Source organism: Phodopus roborovskii, unplaced genomic scaffold, assembly GCF_943737965.1.
Source record: "Phodopus roborovskii unplaced genomic scaffold, PHOROB, whole genome shotgun sequence".
Lineage (NCBI taxonomy): Eukaryota > Metazoa > Chordata > Mammalia > Rodentia > Cricetidae > Phodopus > Phodopus roborovskii.
The window spans coordinates 22,484,838-22,502,178 of NW_026125391.1; the positions used below are offsets into that span (position 1 = coordinate 22,484,838).

The following is a 17,341-nucleotide window of genomic DNA, read 5'->3' on the forward strand; positions in this document are numbered from 1 at the left end:
TAGATTATTTCAGGGTAACAGTGTCTTCTGGAGTGATGCATGTATGAAGTCACAGAGGCTGTGACAGCACACCCAAGACCTGCACAGGTCCCAACACAGAGAGGAGGAAGTGGACACAAGGCCCCACCCCTTAAACAAGAAGTATCTGCAATTGATACCCACTGGCAAAGGGAAATCAGTTTTTTCCAGAATGTCGCTGACTATATCAGCTATATTCCAGGGCAGGCCCTATGCCCAGAAGTAGTGGGCCAACATAAAAGGAATTTAAGGGTATTTTTGTTTCATGTTGCTTTGTTTGGGCATTTATTGTTTCATCTTATTATACTTTTGCTTGTTTGTTTTGATTTTCATTTTTTTTTAAGAGAGCAAGATGGTAAATTTGGGTGGGTAGGGAAATGAAGGTGGTTGAGGGAGGGAAAAAAGGATCAAAACATTGTATGAAAAATATAATTAAAAGAGTTATACGTTCTCCAACAAAGGCTTTAATGGATGCTTTGAGAGAAGGTACTGAGGGTGTTAGCAGGTACTCTAGCTAAGGTACTAGGGTAGCAACAGGGCTGAGAGATCAGCTTTTGAAGCAAGAGGACCCTGCTGATGGCCTGACATAAATCACTTACTTCCTTGCTAATTTGGTTGTGTATTCTACAAGGGTGGAATGCTTAGCCATATAGCAGTTCTTGAGAACTCATGTTCCAAGCAAGATGCTTAGGCTTGGTGATCCAGAGGTAGGCGGGTTAACACAGTCTCAATCTGCAGTGTTGTTTTTACTGGTCTTACAGTGCTTGCTACTGTGATCTTTGTGACCATTATATGGACCTTGTAGAGGCAACTCTGGGAACTACAGCATGGAGGCATATTTGCCTTAGCCAGTCCCACATTCCCTGTAATGAAATTTCTTAAGGTCTTCCAGGTTCCTCCACCTCACATGCCCCATGAGGGAAGTGAATCGAATAAAGATTTTCACTGTTCACACACTTCATCCTGTTAGTCTTTCAAACAATTGTACGAAGGGAATGTGACGGATAGGGGACCAGCCCAGCAAGGTGACTTTAGCAGGGCTATGCCATAGTCAGTGAGGAAAGCCTGGCAGTCTGGATCCCAGCCAGACATTCATCCCTGTTTTTCCACCCCAGCCAGAGCTGAGCCTTGCCCCCACTCAGTGCCAGGGTTGGGGTCCCCACTGGTTAGGCTCACTGTCCTGTACTTGGGGATCATTTGCTTGGAGTAACACTTTCTTCTTTCTCAAGGAATCCCAGCTGTAAGCAGAAATAGGGTCACAGACACAGCATAGGCAGGACCAGAAGCTCTTCCTGCCCCACCTCCCCTCCAGTCTGGGTCCCGTGGGATGCCTAGAGCACAAGTTCAGATGCCAACAGGCACACGAACACCACCCTTCCTGACCTTTGCTTGTAGGGGAAGAGGCCTTTTTTGTGAGACCCACCTCAATAGCCCAGTGTAGCTGCTGCTGTGAGAGGCACAGAGGAGGAACCTCCAACCACGTAATTTAGATCTTCCTATGGGGCCAGAGCTGGGCTTCCCAGGGGTGGTGGGAAAATCCTTATCTAGGACCCTCAGTTTTAGATAAGAAATCTCAGAACCCAGGAGTGCTAAACTGGGCCACTAGGCAGTCATTGTGATGCTGTTATGAGTCTCACCTCTCCTACACAGAAACAACTGGATCCAGGTTATTTTTCCTGCGTGCTACCTGCAGAAGATGGGTCTTGCACAGGCACCATAACCCTGCAGGCAGGGTTCAGTCCCCCTCAGCATGGTTTTCAAATCCCTCTTGCTGACACCCCAGGATGTGTGGTGTTGGCTCTAATAGTCTTATCTCACACTTCTCAGGATCCCCATTTCTGGTCTCCTCACCTTTGCCTCTATCTCCTTTGGTTCCTGTCTTTGAGGTCTGTCCAAAGCTAGCTTCTGTCTACCCCTGAAGACCACTGTTGTGCTTATCCTCACTGCCTACATTGGTCTCGCATCATTTTCCCCCTTGGAAATCCAGCAACTCAGACCCCTGTGGTTTTCTCTGATTTAGTGATTTGTAGATGTCACCCTGTTGTCTGCCAAGCTAGTTAACTTGGGAAGGATGTGGGGAGGGGACCTATGCATTTCTCACAGTAGGGTCTAAATGATATGCATCCTAACCTTACTGCAGCCAGGAGGCTGTGGTGGATCCTATCTTTTGCTAAGGAATTGTAAGTGCTGCTAAAGGTTGACTAGCTGAGTGATTCCCCTAGATTGAGGTTAGTCTGGGGCAAGTGAGAACTTCGCCCTAAAACTCCCTTTACTGGAGATGTCCCTGGGGTGTGTGTGCTTCTCTCCAACACAACTTGTGTGTGTGTGTGTGTGTGTGTGTGTGTGTGTGTGTGTCTCACTGTGTGACCTTGACCTGTCTTACAGGGATTTGAAACTGGACAACATTCTTCTAGATGCAGAAGGTCACTGCAAGCTGGCTGATTTCGGGATGTGCAAAGAAGGGATTCTGAATGGTGTGACAACTACCACCTTCTGTGGGACTCCTGACTACATAGCCCCCGAGGTGAGACCCATGTGCAAAGAGTTAGTTTCCCTTTCTTAGTGTCAGGGCTGAAGCAACAGCCCAATGCCATGCATCTGGGAGTCACCCAAGGGTGCAAAGAGAAGGCTCCAGAGAAGCAGGGTGAATTCTGGGTAAGAAACAGGCAGGGAAATGATTGAGTGATTTCTCTGAAAGTGGCAGGCTAGTCTGCAAGTGTTGATGAAAGTGTTCTGTCCCTCCAGGGTTGCGCCACTCTTGAACCCCAAAGAAACACACAGACGCTATGTTAATTATGAAGCTGATGGCTAGGGCTTCTTATTGGCTAGCTCTGTCTTAATTATTAACCCATTCCTATATAGTTATGTGTTTCCACGTGGTTTTGGCTTACTGGAGAATGCCTGGCATGTCCTCTCTTCCCAGGCTCTACATGCTCTGCCTACGTTTCCCATAATTCATCTCCTAGCCCTGCCTATACTTCCTGCTTGGTCAATCAACCAATCAGTGTTTTATTCATCAACCAATAAGAGAAACATATATACAGAAGGACATCTCCCATCACCCATATTTGAATTAGTCCTTGTCAAGGTATCATGCATCCATCCTAGTCCAAAACTACTACCAGAGCTAGACCTAAGAGAAGCTGGTTGATTTGCAGGTGAGTTTTCACTTCTTCCTAATCAGAACAGTAAAAAGACAGCAAGTGGCTTCACTGGATGTAATTCAGCAAAACCAGGAATGCTTTGCCATTTGTACTGAGGTAGCAAGTCTACAGGGTAGGCACATGCATGGAGCAAGAGGACAGTGGGAACAAAGGTCAGAGATGTCCACTGCAAACCTCACCAGGGGGTTGCCATGTGTGAAAATTAAGGGAATATTGTTCCCTTAATTAAGGTGACTGTTTGGCTTGTGTCCTTCTAGAGCAGTCTGACCCAAACTGAGAGATACTTAGCAGGGGTCGTTTATACTTAACCATATAGCTCCATAGACAATTAAATGTATTTGATGGTTTCAAGACACATAAGACAGGAGATGGGTGCCAGTCCTGTTAAGCATTGCTTGTGTGGAGAAGCTTCCTTCCACTGGAAGTTATTTGAGCACCTGCCAGATGAAGCTATGTAGGGATGGAGAAATGACTAAGACTCTGATTGCTCTTCTAAGGGAGTTTTTGGTCTAGACAGAGTGACACATATGTGATCAGAACAAAGGCACCTAAAACAGGAGAATACTTCAGGGATAAAGAAGGTTTCATGGAACATCTGGGATTGAGAAATTGGCTTGCAGAGAATATATCCTCAGTTTTCTTTACGGATGGGGAGATCATTGTTGGAAACAGCAGGAAGGGTGAGAGCGGGAACCATGCAGAGCAGGAAGGGCCATGTCTCTAGGCTGTGCATCCTCTCAAGGCAGGGCTGATGCTTTCACTCTGGGCACTCTCAGCATCCAGGTTCTAAACACTGGTCTTTTGAATGTGTGGATGAAGGAATGTGACATTTAACATATGCAAAAGCCAAAGGATGACAACATCTCGGCCATTTCCAGGAGAGTTAACATAACTAGAGAGCTGGCGAGATGGCTCAGCAAGTAAAATCACTTGTAGTAATTGACGGCCCAAGCCTGAACCCTAGAACACACTTAAAGATAGAATAGGAGAATCAGTTACTGAAAGTTGTCCTCTGACCTCTACCACGATGTGACCTTTACACACACACACACACACACACACACACACACACACACACCTACCTCTAGTCAATAAAACAAAATTTTAAAGTAGTATAGATAGAGCAAATGCTTGTAATGATTAACAAAATAGGGATAAAAGGAGCCAGGAATATGACCTTAATCCCGTAGGGTATATGTACCTACTGCGGGTGTCCTTGATGTCCTTGGAGGCAAGTCTTCATCACATCCATCCACAGGCTAAGCAGGACCTTCACAGTGCACACACCTAACAACCACATAAACCAAACTCAATTGTGTGAGACTGTAATCCCTGCACCCAGGAGATGGAAGCATGAGGCTTAGAGAAGTTCAATGTCATCCTCAGCTGCATAGGAAGCCAGAGGCTACCCTGAGCTTCCTGAGATGCTGTGTCACAAAGCATTTAAAACATTCCTGTCTTAGTGAACTTGAACTGGACAGCTGTAGGATGTAACTGTTTACATTGCATCTTTCTTTCTTGGTCTTGGGGGTGATATTATTAGATATTGTCTCCCTGTGTATCTCCTGGAATTAGTGCTGATTTTCCAGAACATTTCACAGTCTCCCATTCACATGGGTTTCTAGCAGCTTTAATGGCCTCTCACTTGGAATTTGAGCCTATGTGTCTTGGATCTGAAATTTTGGTACTTCCTCTTTTAGAATACTCATATAAAAATGCTTTAAGTACACAAAGATTATATATATATATATATGTGTGTGTGTGTGTGTATGTGTATATATATGTATATATATGTACATACATACATACATACATACATACATACATATATATATATATATATCCACTTACACCTTTGCTTACATTGCAATACATCCAGTGAATGTCTGGTGAGGTTTTCCTTTAAGAAAAAATGGACATGGCCTTTGATTCATTGTGCCGATATTGAACTTCTAATTTTAGAATTTATTCTCACTGCCATATGAACTGATAAAGTTTCTTCAGACAACAACAAAAATAATCATTAAACAAATAACAAACAGGTAGGTAAAGGATGGAGCTTCAACAGATTGGACAACGCAAGTGGGCCCTGGAGAGCTGGAGAGTGAAGCTTGTGGGCCCGGCATCTCCATGCTCCTTGGAGCTTTGATCATCCAAAAACAGTGATTTCAGCCTCTCTGTTGATAAGTTCCCTTATCAAGAACAGCAGCAAGACATCCTGCAAGGAGCAATAAAGGGGTCTCCCCCCCAAGACTCACTCATCTTCTACACTCATTCTTTTTACCAAGAGAAGCTTCCATTCCTATCCATCTGTCAGTTGTTGCCACATGGGTCAAAGGATTGACAATAGTTGAGGATTCTGCCCGAGAAAAACACACGTACTTCACAGTGAAGGAGAAGCCCAGACGGCCTCTGTAAAGTGCACTCTAGCAAGATTCTTGGGTGTGCTTAGTACAAGGCCCATTGTACCGGATGGTTAGAACACTGGAAATGGCAAACAAGTGATGGTCTTACAGTAGGCAAATGGCATCTGATCAAGATAGATATGCCTGCCTCAACAAGGGCCAGTGAGACAAGGAAATGAAGTTATGTCCCTTGAACACTTATCACAGTGCCCAGCTCATGACAAGGACTGGCCAAGTGTAGCTCCCTCTCTTGGTCTCTTCACAGTTGGCTTATATCATGGGGTGTGAGAAACAGTCCAGAGAGTTGAGTCCAGACCTGCCTAGAATGTCCCCATGTACCCTTGATGAAGTCAAGAAGTCTTTGGAAACCTTGGGTTCCTGTCTTTCCCATGGGAATGCTAATGCCTGCCCTGCCCTTCTATCTCAGCAGGCTGCTTTACAACTAATGGGATTAAAGGTGGGAGTGCTTCTGAAGGCAAACACCTTAGTCAGGTAGGAGAGGCTAGCCCTGAAACCGGAGCCACCTTCTGAGGGATCAGCTCTGCCAAGTCCTTCCCCTCTCCCCTCCTCTCTGGCACCTCTCAGTCCCTCTTCTTTCTCCACACCTGGCTCCTGCCAGCTCTGGGTCACACCTGGTGCCATCAGGCCTTATACCTGCTTGTTCTCACCTCAACCCTTGACCCTCTCGAGGGGCCGGCTTCCTTACCAGGTACCCTCCCATGGTGTGCAAAGCTTCCTTCTCAGCTCAGCAAGGTGATCAAGCCAAGGACAATCCGGGTTGAGCCTAGGAGGAATTTTGCAAGCGGTTCTACCAAAACCAAGGCTTAAAAGGGACTGAGAAGGCTGAATAAGGCCACTCTGCCATTTCCACAGCCTCCAAACCACAGTCGCCAGGCATCCACCCCAAAATGATTAAACGTGGTTTGCCTGATCAGCCAGAGCCCATGAGCTTCAGAGATAACAGGGTGCACTGGGTAAGATGCACACAGTGGAAGGTGTGAAGGGCTAGCTGTGTCTGGAGTGTGTGAATGGGCTGGCCGCAGCAGCAGGCTTGGGGAAATGATGGGGAATAACTTTCTGGTACTTTCCAGATGTTCCAAAGAGCAGGCTGGCTGTGAAAACTTGACTAAAACTGCAGTATTATGAGGAAAGTGCCTATAACCCTTAGGAACAGGCAAGGAAGGGAGAATGCCGGGGAAGTCTGAGAAGGCTTTCTGGAGGAGACAGGGCACAGGCATGACCTTGAAGGACAAAAAAAAAAAAAAAAAAAAAAAACCAGTGGTAAGTCAGGCTGACGACTAGATCTCAGGAGATTGAGGGACAGCGCAGCTTTGGCTGGAGCCCCAGTCCAGTGCAGCCTAAAGTTGTGAGTTTACAGAGAGCCGGCACTGGGCACTGGATCGAGAAACCCCACATGCTGAGGAAATACTCTCGAGGTAACTGCAGCTTCTTACAGTCTTCTTCATCCCAAAGTGACATGCATCCTAGACTGTGTGTGTAGATGCGTCTACCAAATTCTTTCTGTTTAACCCCAAGTAATTTGGGACTGCCCCAGAGAGCTGTTTAGCATGTCCTACATGGGTTCATGTTAAGCTACTTCTCTGACTCTATGCATTTGGCCAGATAAGCAGTGGCTGAGAGGAGGGGATGCTGCTGAGGCTGGGTGGTTGCTGTCAGATATAGAATTCAAAGGCAGTCACAGAACTGACTGAACTTTGACTTTGCCCATGAGAACAACATTCATTCCCAAGGACAGGCCCTGAGATCTACAGAGTCTATTAAGTGGGAAGTTCATTGGTGAGACTCCTGAAACCAGGAGGAATGATAGAAATGGGTATTTTACTATGGTACAAAAGAGCATAGTAGTCCTTCCTGGGTAGAACAGTTGGGCTGTGGAAGATGTCTTTTCTATTATTTCCTTCCCTAGAGTATGGGGCTCAGGTAAACTAAGTGTTGTCACCACGTAAGGAATTGCAAGCACAGTGTGGCACACACCTTTAATCCCAGCACTCAGGAGGCAGAGGCAGGCGATCTCTATGAGTTGGAGGCCGATCTGGTCTACAGAGTGAATTTCAGCCTACCCAGGGCTATGAAGTAAGACTCTATGGCTCAAGGGGGAACAAAGAAAAAGGGAAAAGATTCTGGTCTCCTTCCCATTTGGACAGTCGGCATCTACCTGCCCCTGCCCCTCTCCAGCTGTGAGTGACAGCAGGGCCCTGAGCTTGCTGCACATCCCTCTCAGCATTGCCTTTTGAAGTTCACATCCTGCTCTCCTAACTTGGGGTTCAGTGTCAAACTGTGCTCTCCTCTTTTGAAAGTGGCCTTAAGTGCAACTCAGGAACTATTATGGCATCCAAACAAAGAAATTGCCTTTTGTTTCCACTGGAGGTTAGTCGATGCTGGCTGTGGGAAAGGATTATTGGCCTTCCACACTCAGTCTTCCCTGGAGATGCTGAGGTAGGCCTCCCTCTCAGGTAGCACAGCTCTGCTCTATGGTGGAGCAAGTTGGAAGCAAAGGTGTGAACACAAAGGTGCAGACCTTTGTGTCCATGAGAGTTGGTTGCAGGGCTGTTGCTGAGGCAGGGCTCTTAAGTCACCCTGACTAACACTACCTGTTTCCTGAACAGATCCTGCAGGAGTTGGAGTATGGCCCCTCAGTGGACTGGTGGGCTCTGGGGGTGCTGATGTATGAGATGATGGCTGGGCAGCCCCCCTTTGAAGCCGACAACGAGGACGACTTGTTCGAATCCATCCTTCACGATGACGTGCTGTACCCTGTCTGGCTCAGCAAGGAGGCTGTCAGCATCTTAAAAGCTGTGAGTCACTGTCCCTCACCTATTGCTCCACTCCCTGAGGGTGTTCTCCCCACCTCTTCCTCTCCCACCCCCTCTGGTGTGTGTGTGTGTGTCTGTGTGTCTGTCTGTGTCTCTGTCTGTGTGTCTCTGTATCTATGTGTATCTGTGTGTGTATCTGTATGTATGTCTGTGTGTGTGTGCCTGTGTGTGTGTGGGTGGGTCTGTCTCTGTGTCTGTATGTCTGTATGTGTGTGTGTATGCTGTATGTCTCTGTGTGTGTATCTATGTGTGTGTCTGTGTGTGTCTCTGTATACCTGTGCTATGTATGTCTGTGTGTATGTGTGTATGTGTCTATGTCTGTGTATATGTCTCTGTGTGTGTTTGTGTGTGTCTCTGTGTGTGTGTGTGTCTGTATGCCTGTGCTATATGTATGCCTATGTGTTTGTGTGTCTGTGTCTGTGTGTATGTCTGTATGTATGTCTGTATGTATGTGTGTATGTATCTGTGTGTGTGTGTTTTTGTGTGTCTGTGTCTGTGTGTATCTGTGTGTATGTGTGTGTGTGTGTGTGTTGCTCACCAGACGGTTTGCCCAAGGCATAACCACATGACAGCCCAGGAGCCTTGACTTCCTACCTTCTGTTCTTCAAAATACCCCAGCGTTCAGTAGTTAAACAGCCACATTCACCAAACCAGCCCTGTTCAAGGGCCCGAATGCACAGTCTTCACTTTATTCCAGATATGAAGAAAGTTGACTGTACGACAGATGGGGAGTTTGCAGCACTTGTCGTAACTAATAGAAGTCATGACAATTTTTAGACCTACCAGCATTTTTGCAGGAGTCTGGACTCACACGCCCTCCCCTGCCTCACTCCTCTTTATCTCTCCACCTTGCATGGTTCTCATGCTTGAAGATAGAGGCTTAGTCACGCTTCTATGCGAAAGACCATTTTGTTATTTCTTGGTAGCGTTTGCCCTGGGCCGCCTCTTCTTGGTTTCCAGTGCTGCCTCTTCTGCCTCTTGATGGACAAAGTGCTCTACTGTGTAGGAGGCTTGCTCTACCTCATCCTCATGCCTGTAAGAAATGGAAACTTCCTGGAAATCCCTTTATTCACTCCCATAGCATTTTCTGCCTTCCAGTCCACCATGGAGGACCGGGAATGTGGCTCAGCCATAGAGTGTAGGGTGGATGCGTGAAGACATGGGTTGAGTCCCCAGCCGTGCATATTTACTCAAGAGTAACACATGCTTGTCATACCTGCCCCGGGGAAGTTGAGGGAGGAGAACGGAAGACTTCAAGGCCATTCCTCAGCTACACAGTGAGTTAGAGACTATCCTGGGTCACACGAGACCTTGTCTCAAAAACAACAAACAGCATTAGTGAGATGGCTTAGCGGTATGCCAATGTGCATTCAATCCACAGAAGCCATGTGAAAAGCCCCGCGCGGTGGTGCAAACCTACAATCCTAACATTTCCACGGTGAGATGAAAGCTGCAAACAGCCAGAAGGTCACAGGCCACCCAGGCTGGAGCACACACAGCCTGGCACAAACAAGAGCTATCCTGCTTCAACATGGTGGAAGGAAGGAACAGACTCTCTCCTGAAAGTTGTTCTCTGATCTCCACATGCCCACCGTAGCCCATAAGTAGATTAATTAATTAAAAAAGTATATATGTGTAGTCTGTTTCCTCCCACAAGAACGGAAACCCTCCTGTGTGGCAGGACAGGGATTGTGTCAGTTTCTCCCGTAGAGACACCTGGGAGTGACAAGCAACTCCTGCTGCATACGGTGTTTGTTGTTATATGAAGATGGCTGCCCTTCGGTCTCTGTGTTGTTGTTCTCTTTGTCCCAGTTTACAAGGTGAAATGCCTTTGGTACAGGAGATGATGTGGCAGGTGACTTGGAGTTTGCTTGAGAGCCACACCTGTCTTGGGCGTGTCCACTCCCTACCTCCAGCTGAGCACAGATCTGTAGCAGTGAGGACTGACTGCATCGGAGCTGCCTTTCCAAGGGGCAGCTAGAAACCAGCATGGTGTAGCATCACTCTCTTTGTGAACCGATTGGAACACCTTCCCTTAAAAAGAATATGCACCAGGGCTATGGTTGCCTTCAATCCCAGCACTCGGGAGGCAGAGCAGGCAGATCTCTGTGAGTTTGAGGCCAGCCTGGTGGACAGAGTGAGTTTCAGGACTTATAGAGAACCCTTGTCTCAGAAAACAAAAACAAAGAATATGCAGGCCAAAGCAAAGCCTCTAAGGGTCACCCTTGGGAACCACACTTTGAGCCAGGCCGTTGTTTGCTTGCTATGGTTTCTCAATGACCCCTGAGTAGAATGAAGCCACTACCCTAGTCCTGGGCCCTGCTCCATCTCTGGGCACTTCCCAGCCTTATGCTCTCACTTACTTGAATAGCAGAAACACATAATGAATCTTTTAAAATGCCAAAAGTACAGCATAGAACACTGCCAAAGGCCTTTGTTTCCTTCCCATTCCCACCTGCCTGTTCCCCACACTCTGACCCTCATGGATGACACAGGGATGGAGTTTTGTACAACTTGCAGAATTTCCATAGGTATATACCAAGAGGCTATAGACTCAGATTTTTCCCTGCTTTACCGTTCGTTGTTGGAACAGAAATCAGAAGACCCTACAGAAGAGGCCATCGCTTCTTCTACCAGATGCTGTGTCTGCCTGTCTCGGTTCTTAGGAAAGCTCTTGGGGCAGTTGTCATGTGGGTTCCCCCACCAAGGACCATTCCAGAGTGGTTAGTTAGGGTGGAAATGTGAACCTTCTTCTCTAGTCCTTTGATCCCCACCTGGCCCTGGGCAGCTGGTCTCCAGCACTGGAAAGAACATGGATCTGCCTGGCAGTCACCAGCTCAGCCTCCTTCTGAGGGTCCTCTGCCCACACAGGGGCCAAGTGTGAGCGGAGCCTCACTCACTCTCTGTCTCCTCTTGTGCCCAAATTTTGAACTCCCAAAACACCAAGAGACCCATTCTGATGCAAAAGCAAAGCGTCTTTTATTGTTTAATGAGTTAACTGTTTTAATTTGAGCCCTTCGTTTATCATGGCGCTTGAAGTGAGATGAACCCAGGGGAACTCTGAGGCAGGGAATTTACTCCAGTATATAGGGGTCTAGGGGTACACAGCAGTCTCAGGACTGGTGCTCTTCTGGGCCTGGGCAACCTGTCCTGTGTTGATTGGTTGCTATGGCCTATAGGCCCTCCCCAGGGTGGTTGCTATGCTCTGCAGGGCACTATTATGCCAGTTTTACTGTAAAGCACCATAAAGTGCACCCAGAGCCCGCCAGCTAACTTCTGATTGGTTCCTTGCCTCGTGGAGGGTATTTGACCTCCTAGTCAGGCAAGGTTAGGAAGCTCAGCACATTTTGCTGAGTCAGGGGCCTTTGTCTTGCTGGGTCTTTTCTGTAGCCTGACATGGTTGCTAAGAGGCTGGGTGAGGGTCTGGTCTCGTCACCTCTTTCCCTCTCCTTCTCTTTCTCCCTTTATTGCTCTCTTCCTTTCTCCCTCTTTCTCACCCTCTCTCTCCCTCCCTCTCGTTTCCTTTCTCCCTCTCTCTCCCTCCCTTTATTGCTCTCTTCCTTTCTTCTCCCTTTCTTTCTCCCTCTCTTTCCCTTTCTTTCTCTCTTACTCTCTCCCTCCCTCTCTTCCTCTCTTCTTCCCTCTCTCTCCCTCTCTCCCTCTTTCTCACCCTTTTTCTCCCTCCCTTTCTTTTCCTTTCTCTCCCTTTCTCCCTCTCTTTTTCCCTCTCTCCCTCTCTCTTTGGATGGCCCACACAGCACTATAGTTTTGACACCCTCCTTCTAGACACATGTCCAGCCATGTTTGGAAACAGTGGAGTTGACACAGTTTTGGAGAGCATGGTGGGTGCTGATGTTTAAAGATATACTGAGATGTCCGAGAGGCTGCTGAACAGCTTGCAGTACACAGGACAGCCCCATAGCAAAGAATGTCAGTAGCACGGAGTAGGAAAACTGCTGACACCTGGGGCTGGAGAGGTGTCTTGGGGGTTAGGAACATGTACTGCTATTACAGAGGCCCCAAGTTTGAAACATGGCACCCAGCTTGAACAGTTAACATCCCTCTGTAGTTCTAGCTTCAGGAGACCAATGCTGTCTTCTAAACTCTCCGGGCACTGTGCTTACACTTGCATGTCCCCACACATATATACATACACATAATTTAAAAGTTGAGAAATACATTTTTAAAGACAAGAAAACTGTTGACCTGCAGAGACTCAGGGGTTAGAGGTCATGCTGTGTTGACTGCTTAATGTCTGGGAGGAGCTCTGGCCCAGGGGATTACCCCAGGGGCTCACCCTGAGACTTCTGTCTCCTCTGCCAGAAGAGGGAGGTGGGAATGGCTATGAAAGTGAGGAGTCCTCTGCTCTTCTTTGGAACTCCTACCTCTGTCCCCTTATTTTCCCCCTGCCCATATTTTCTAAGACTCTGTACCCATGTGAAGGTGGTTCAGGATCTAGAGTGGCCATTTGTATCAATGCATTCAACAACAAGCAGCCATCTTACTGATGCTCGTACACAGTACCATTCCCTAAGCCTTTGCCTTCAGCTTTCTGGTCAACCTTCACAATTCACTGAGCACCCTGTAGGAGGCAGAGATGGAGCCTGTACTAGGTGAATGTGTCACAGAGCTCATCAAGGGAAAGCGACCTTTAGGCAGCTCATAATTTAGATAGACAAGAAACGTGGTGCTGAAGCTAGTTGCCTAGGAATCAGCGTTTTGATTGTCTTAGCAAATGCAGTGGGACACTGAAAAGTAGGCAGGAAATAAATAGAGATGCCACCATGTGCCAACCAAGTATAGGTCAGTGCGGGACATCTGAGGTCATCGAGATCAGTGCAGGAGTGACTTCTTGGACATGTGGGTGAAGGAGATGAAGATCATAGGTCCCCCACAAATTTGAGGCTTCTCAGCACTGTTCCCTGTCTTTTGTGTGGCTTCCTATCAGAGAGAGTTCAGCTCATACTCATGTGGTTTGGGTTTAAGGACACCAGGGGGACATGGTGGGACCCTACCCTCTAAGCCTAACCCTTTCCCGTTTAAGAAGCTCTCACTTGCTGGTGAGCCTTGCAAGCCCACCATAGTCTGTCCTCTCAGGTCCCTCTGTCACTGACCTTTGCCTTATAAAACATCATACTTGATCTCTAACACCCACAGGGACAACACACAACACAGGAACACACACATACCTTTATTTGTGGTGCCTATCAAAAAAACACGTTTTTAGGTTTCTACTGGTATTCAGCTTTTGGCTGAGGTTATGTTTATTCCCAGAACTGACTGGTTTAGTAGAAATGAGCTCGTCATGTAGACCACAGGAGCCTGCAACTGTGAACTTACTTACCAACTCCAAAAATGAATGAATTTTATCTTTAGCTTACATAGGCATTTTTAAAATTGTGTGTGTGTGTGTGTGTGTGTGTGTGTGTGTCCATGCTGTATATATGGAGGTCAGAGAACAATTTCCCTGGCTTTGCTTCTCTTCCTGCACTATGTGGGGCCCCGTGATCCAACTCAGATTGTCAGGTTTGGTAAAAGCAAATGCCTGCCTTTATCCACTGGACCATCTTGCTGGCCCCTACATGGGCATTTTTGAATGGCAATTGCAAATTAAAACTAAAAAGAGAATGAGAGGGGTTAGGAAAGGAAAGAGATGAGAGGCACATTTGATTCATTTGCCTCTATTTGCACACATTTGCGTGCCCAGCCATCTTTCCTTGCCTCCTTGAGGTGAGTGACTATCAGATCTCAGCCTCTGCTGAAAAGACTTAAACATCTGATGTAATCAGAGAACAGGAGTGAGGTCCTAACCTCAACTTGATATCTTGCTGTCAGTGCAATTTAGCCCAGTTTACTAACCCCTCCATGCCAAGTTAGTCCTTTATAAAGGAGAAATGGTAATAATACCTCATGAAGAGATGAATCCATATCTGCCCAATGTTCAAAATGCTGTCTGGCACATGCTACATCATATTCAAGGGTAGAACACACTGGGAGTGAGGCGTCTGGTGTGCAAACACAGATGTGGGAAGCAATATGGAAGACAGTCCCTTGTGACCCCTGCCCAGAAGCCTCCATCAGTAATTCTCTTGTGCCTTCCTCCCACAGTTCATGACCAAGAACCCCCACAAGCGCCTGGGCTGTGTGGCAGCACAGAATGGGGAAGATGCCATCAAGCAGCACCCATTCTTCAAGGAGATTGACTGGGTACTGCTGGAGCAGAAGAAAATCAAGCCCCCTTTCAAGCCGAGAATTGTAAGTGAGGCTCCCAGCCCTTCCTCTCCATGATCATCTGGCACTTTTATACCAGCCTGTGTGGGCCAAGAGCAGCCTGGGGTGTGGCCAAAAGCTCAGGGAAGAGTCTCCCCAGAGAGAGTCTGAGGCCCTAGACGTTGACTGTGGCAATTATGGCACCCAAAGCACCGTGCTCTTATATCAAGCTTTGTTTATTTATTTTGATCAGTTATAATGATGCTAGTTTTCCACATGACATACAGATGACGAGGTGTTTTGAGAGAGAGAGATGGGGTTGTGCTTTGAAAGCATCCATGTAAAGGAAAATAGTAGCTAAATGCTCGTCGTGGTTCTTATATGGCATAGTGTGAGATGAGATTCAGTGACTGTTGCAAGAAAGGCTGTGTCCTGGGCCCATCACAGTCCTAGCTCTCATATGTTCCTGTCCTCCGCCTGCTCCAGGGCACAGCATGGGCTGCTCTCCATGTACAGCGCCCAGGTGACAAGAGGGGATCAAATGAAAGGGACAGTCAGAAGCTGGACAGAGGACCACACCCGAGGCTTGGCTAGGGAGCCAAAGGCCATGTCCTGCAGCCTGACCTACTATGAGAGTTTTCAAAGAACAGGCACCATAATCCCAAAGGAGAGGCGTCTTAATTCCATTATTTCATGAGCTAGTCAGTCCTTCAGACTGAGGGTATGGGCAGCCAGCTTCACACACCTGAGAGCTGAAGGGAGTTTCTTAGATGAAATCCCAGACCTGTGAGACTGGCAGAAGCCCTGAGATCATCAACTCGCCATGTGTCACCATGTTTTGTCAGAGGAGATCTTTCTCTCCCAGCTGTAGGACAGAAAAGACCCTAAGTGATCCTTGGGTCCCCAGAGGGGAATTAATCTTAGAATATTCTGGAAGGTTGTTGCCCAGGTGATGAGTATGCTCCAGACCTGAGACAGAGTCAAACGTGACAGGTTGGCATGATGTAATGCTAAGGCTTGCTGCTATTTCTACTTTGCTTTCTGCTTTAGTCTCTGTGGCTCTTGAGAGACACACAGCTTGGAACAGGCCAGGTTTTGGGTCAATTTCTCTCTGCGAACCTCTCTTCCACTTTAGCCCATCTCACCACAGCTTGCCCAACCCCCATTCCCACCCCATGCCAAGCCTATGCTGTGGGTTTTGTTCATAGGGAAGGTTTGAAACTTTGGCTGTTAGGGCTAGCAGAACTCACTGCACATACCAGCCTCATGGCTTGGCCTGGGGCCGATACAAGTCGTCTCAAAGGACAAGAGTAACTGGGTACCTGACAGAATGTGTGAAGTTGGTCACCAGAGGCCGAGAAGAAACTGAAGGATCAAGCCTGAGGGGTGATTTAGAATTTCCATGTAATGGAAATTAATTAATTCCTAGAGAAATGAGAGGCAGAACTATAACAGTTCAGGCCCAAACTAACAAGAGCGCAGGGACCAGGCAGATGTCATTGCCCTCCATAAAATGGCTTGAACTTATGTAGAGACTCTTTAAGTCAATGTTTTCAGCCAGGCTCAAGGAGGGCCACCAGACCCAGAAAGTGGGTAAGGGACAGGCACAGACTCTGAAGAGAGTGTGTAGTGAGGAGGCCCAAGGACAGCCCGTGGGGATATGGACGGGAGCAAAGGCTGGTGTGAGTGAAGGAAGCTAGTGTTGTAGAGAAACTCCTAGAAGGAAGGAAATGAGGAAGAACTTGAACCTCAGTTCACAAAGGATGTTTTTATGAGTGGAGTCACTGGAACTAGGCTCTCTCTGGCGTCTAATATATGATAGGGAAAAAAAGAAGTGACCACAGGCCTTCCCTAGGCAGTTTTACTCAAATCCAAGGCAGGCTCTGGGACTTAAGCAGTGGTGGGGAAATCAGGTTCCCAAAGCAGCTATTACAGCCCCATCAATCCCGGATGTCCTCGCTGGGTTTCCAGTCTTTACACTGGAATGTGTACTCTGTCTTTGCATGGCTTCTATAGGTCCTGTCACAAGACATTCAGAGAGAAACTACACTTTGATCCGGGGCTACTCCACCCACTGAGTAAAAGCAGAATGACAGAGGGCTGTGAAGAATAGTGTGAGGTGACTGTGGCTGGGGGTCTAAAACAGAACCCAGATACTAAGGATAGGGAGACCGAGTGGGGAACAAATGGGCTACCATGTGACCGTGTGTCCCACTCCACCAATGAGCAGGCTTCACCTGGGCTCAGGCAGGCAGACAGCCCCTTCAGGTTGTCCCTAGGCAAGAGTGACAATGTTCCTGTATGTAAGGACTCCCCAGAAACCAGAAAGAGGAAGTACTCCCCTGGGTCTAGGATCGGCTGGGATTCCACATCCCCTTGAACCCCAGTGCACAGGAGACAAGGGCTTTCCTTACTTCAGCCTCTGGGAAACCTCCCCCCTGGGACTAGAAACAGGGATTCCTGCCTGATTACTTTGCTGGGGGATTCACATAGGCTTCTGGTGGCTTTCTTTCCCCGTAAGAATATGTTTAAAAAAAAAAAAAAACTGCCTTGTATTTGCATCCCCAGTATGCCCCAGACTACCATGTTGGAGGGCCAAGGAAAAAGGGTTCAATCGGCTGGTTTGTTTTAGCTAAGATGAAAAAGTTAGGTCATCAGGGAGGAAATAGGAAGATTGTACAAGAGGTGTTTCTGCTCATACTTTAGCTGA

General features: G+C 47.4%; 1 protein-coding gene across 2 annotated transcripts in view; it reads left to right on the forward strand.

Annotated features, from left to right (window-relative positions):
* Nucleotides 1-17,341, forward strand: part of Prkce (protein kinase C epsilon) — a 496,185-nt gene that overhangs the window by 452,932 nt on the left and 25,912 nt on the right. For both annotated transcript variants that reach the window (XM_051175213.1, XM_051175214.1), the window contains exons 12-14: nucleotides 2,404-2,542; nucleotides 8,215-8,403; nucleotides 14,530-14,676. In XM_051175213.1, coding sequence (XP_051031170.1) covers nucleotides 2,404-2,542; nucleotides 8,215-8,403; nucleotides 14,530-14,676 — 475 coding nt within the window. The remainder of the gene's footprint in view (nucleotides 1-2,403; nucleotides 2,543-8,214; nucleotides 8,404-14,529; nucleotides 14,677-17,341) is intronic.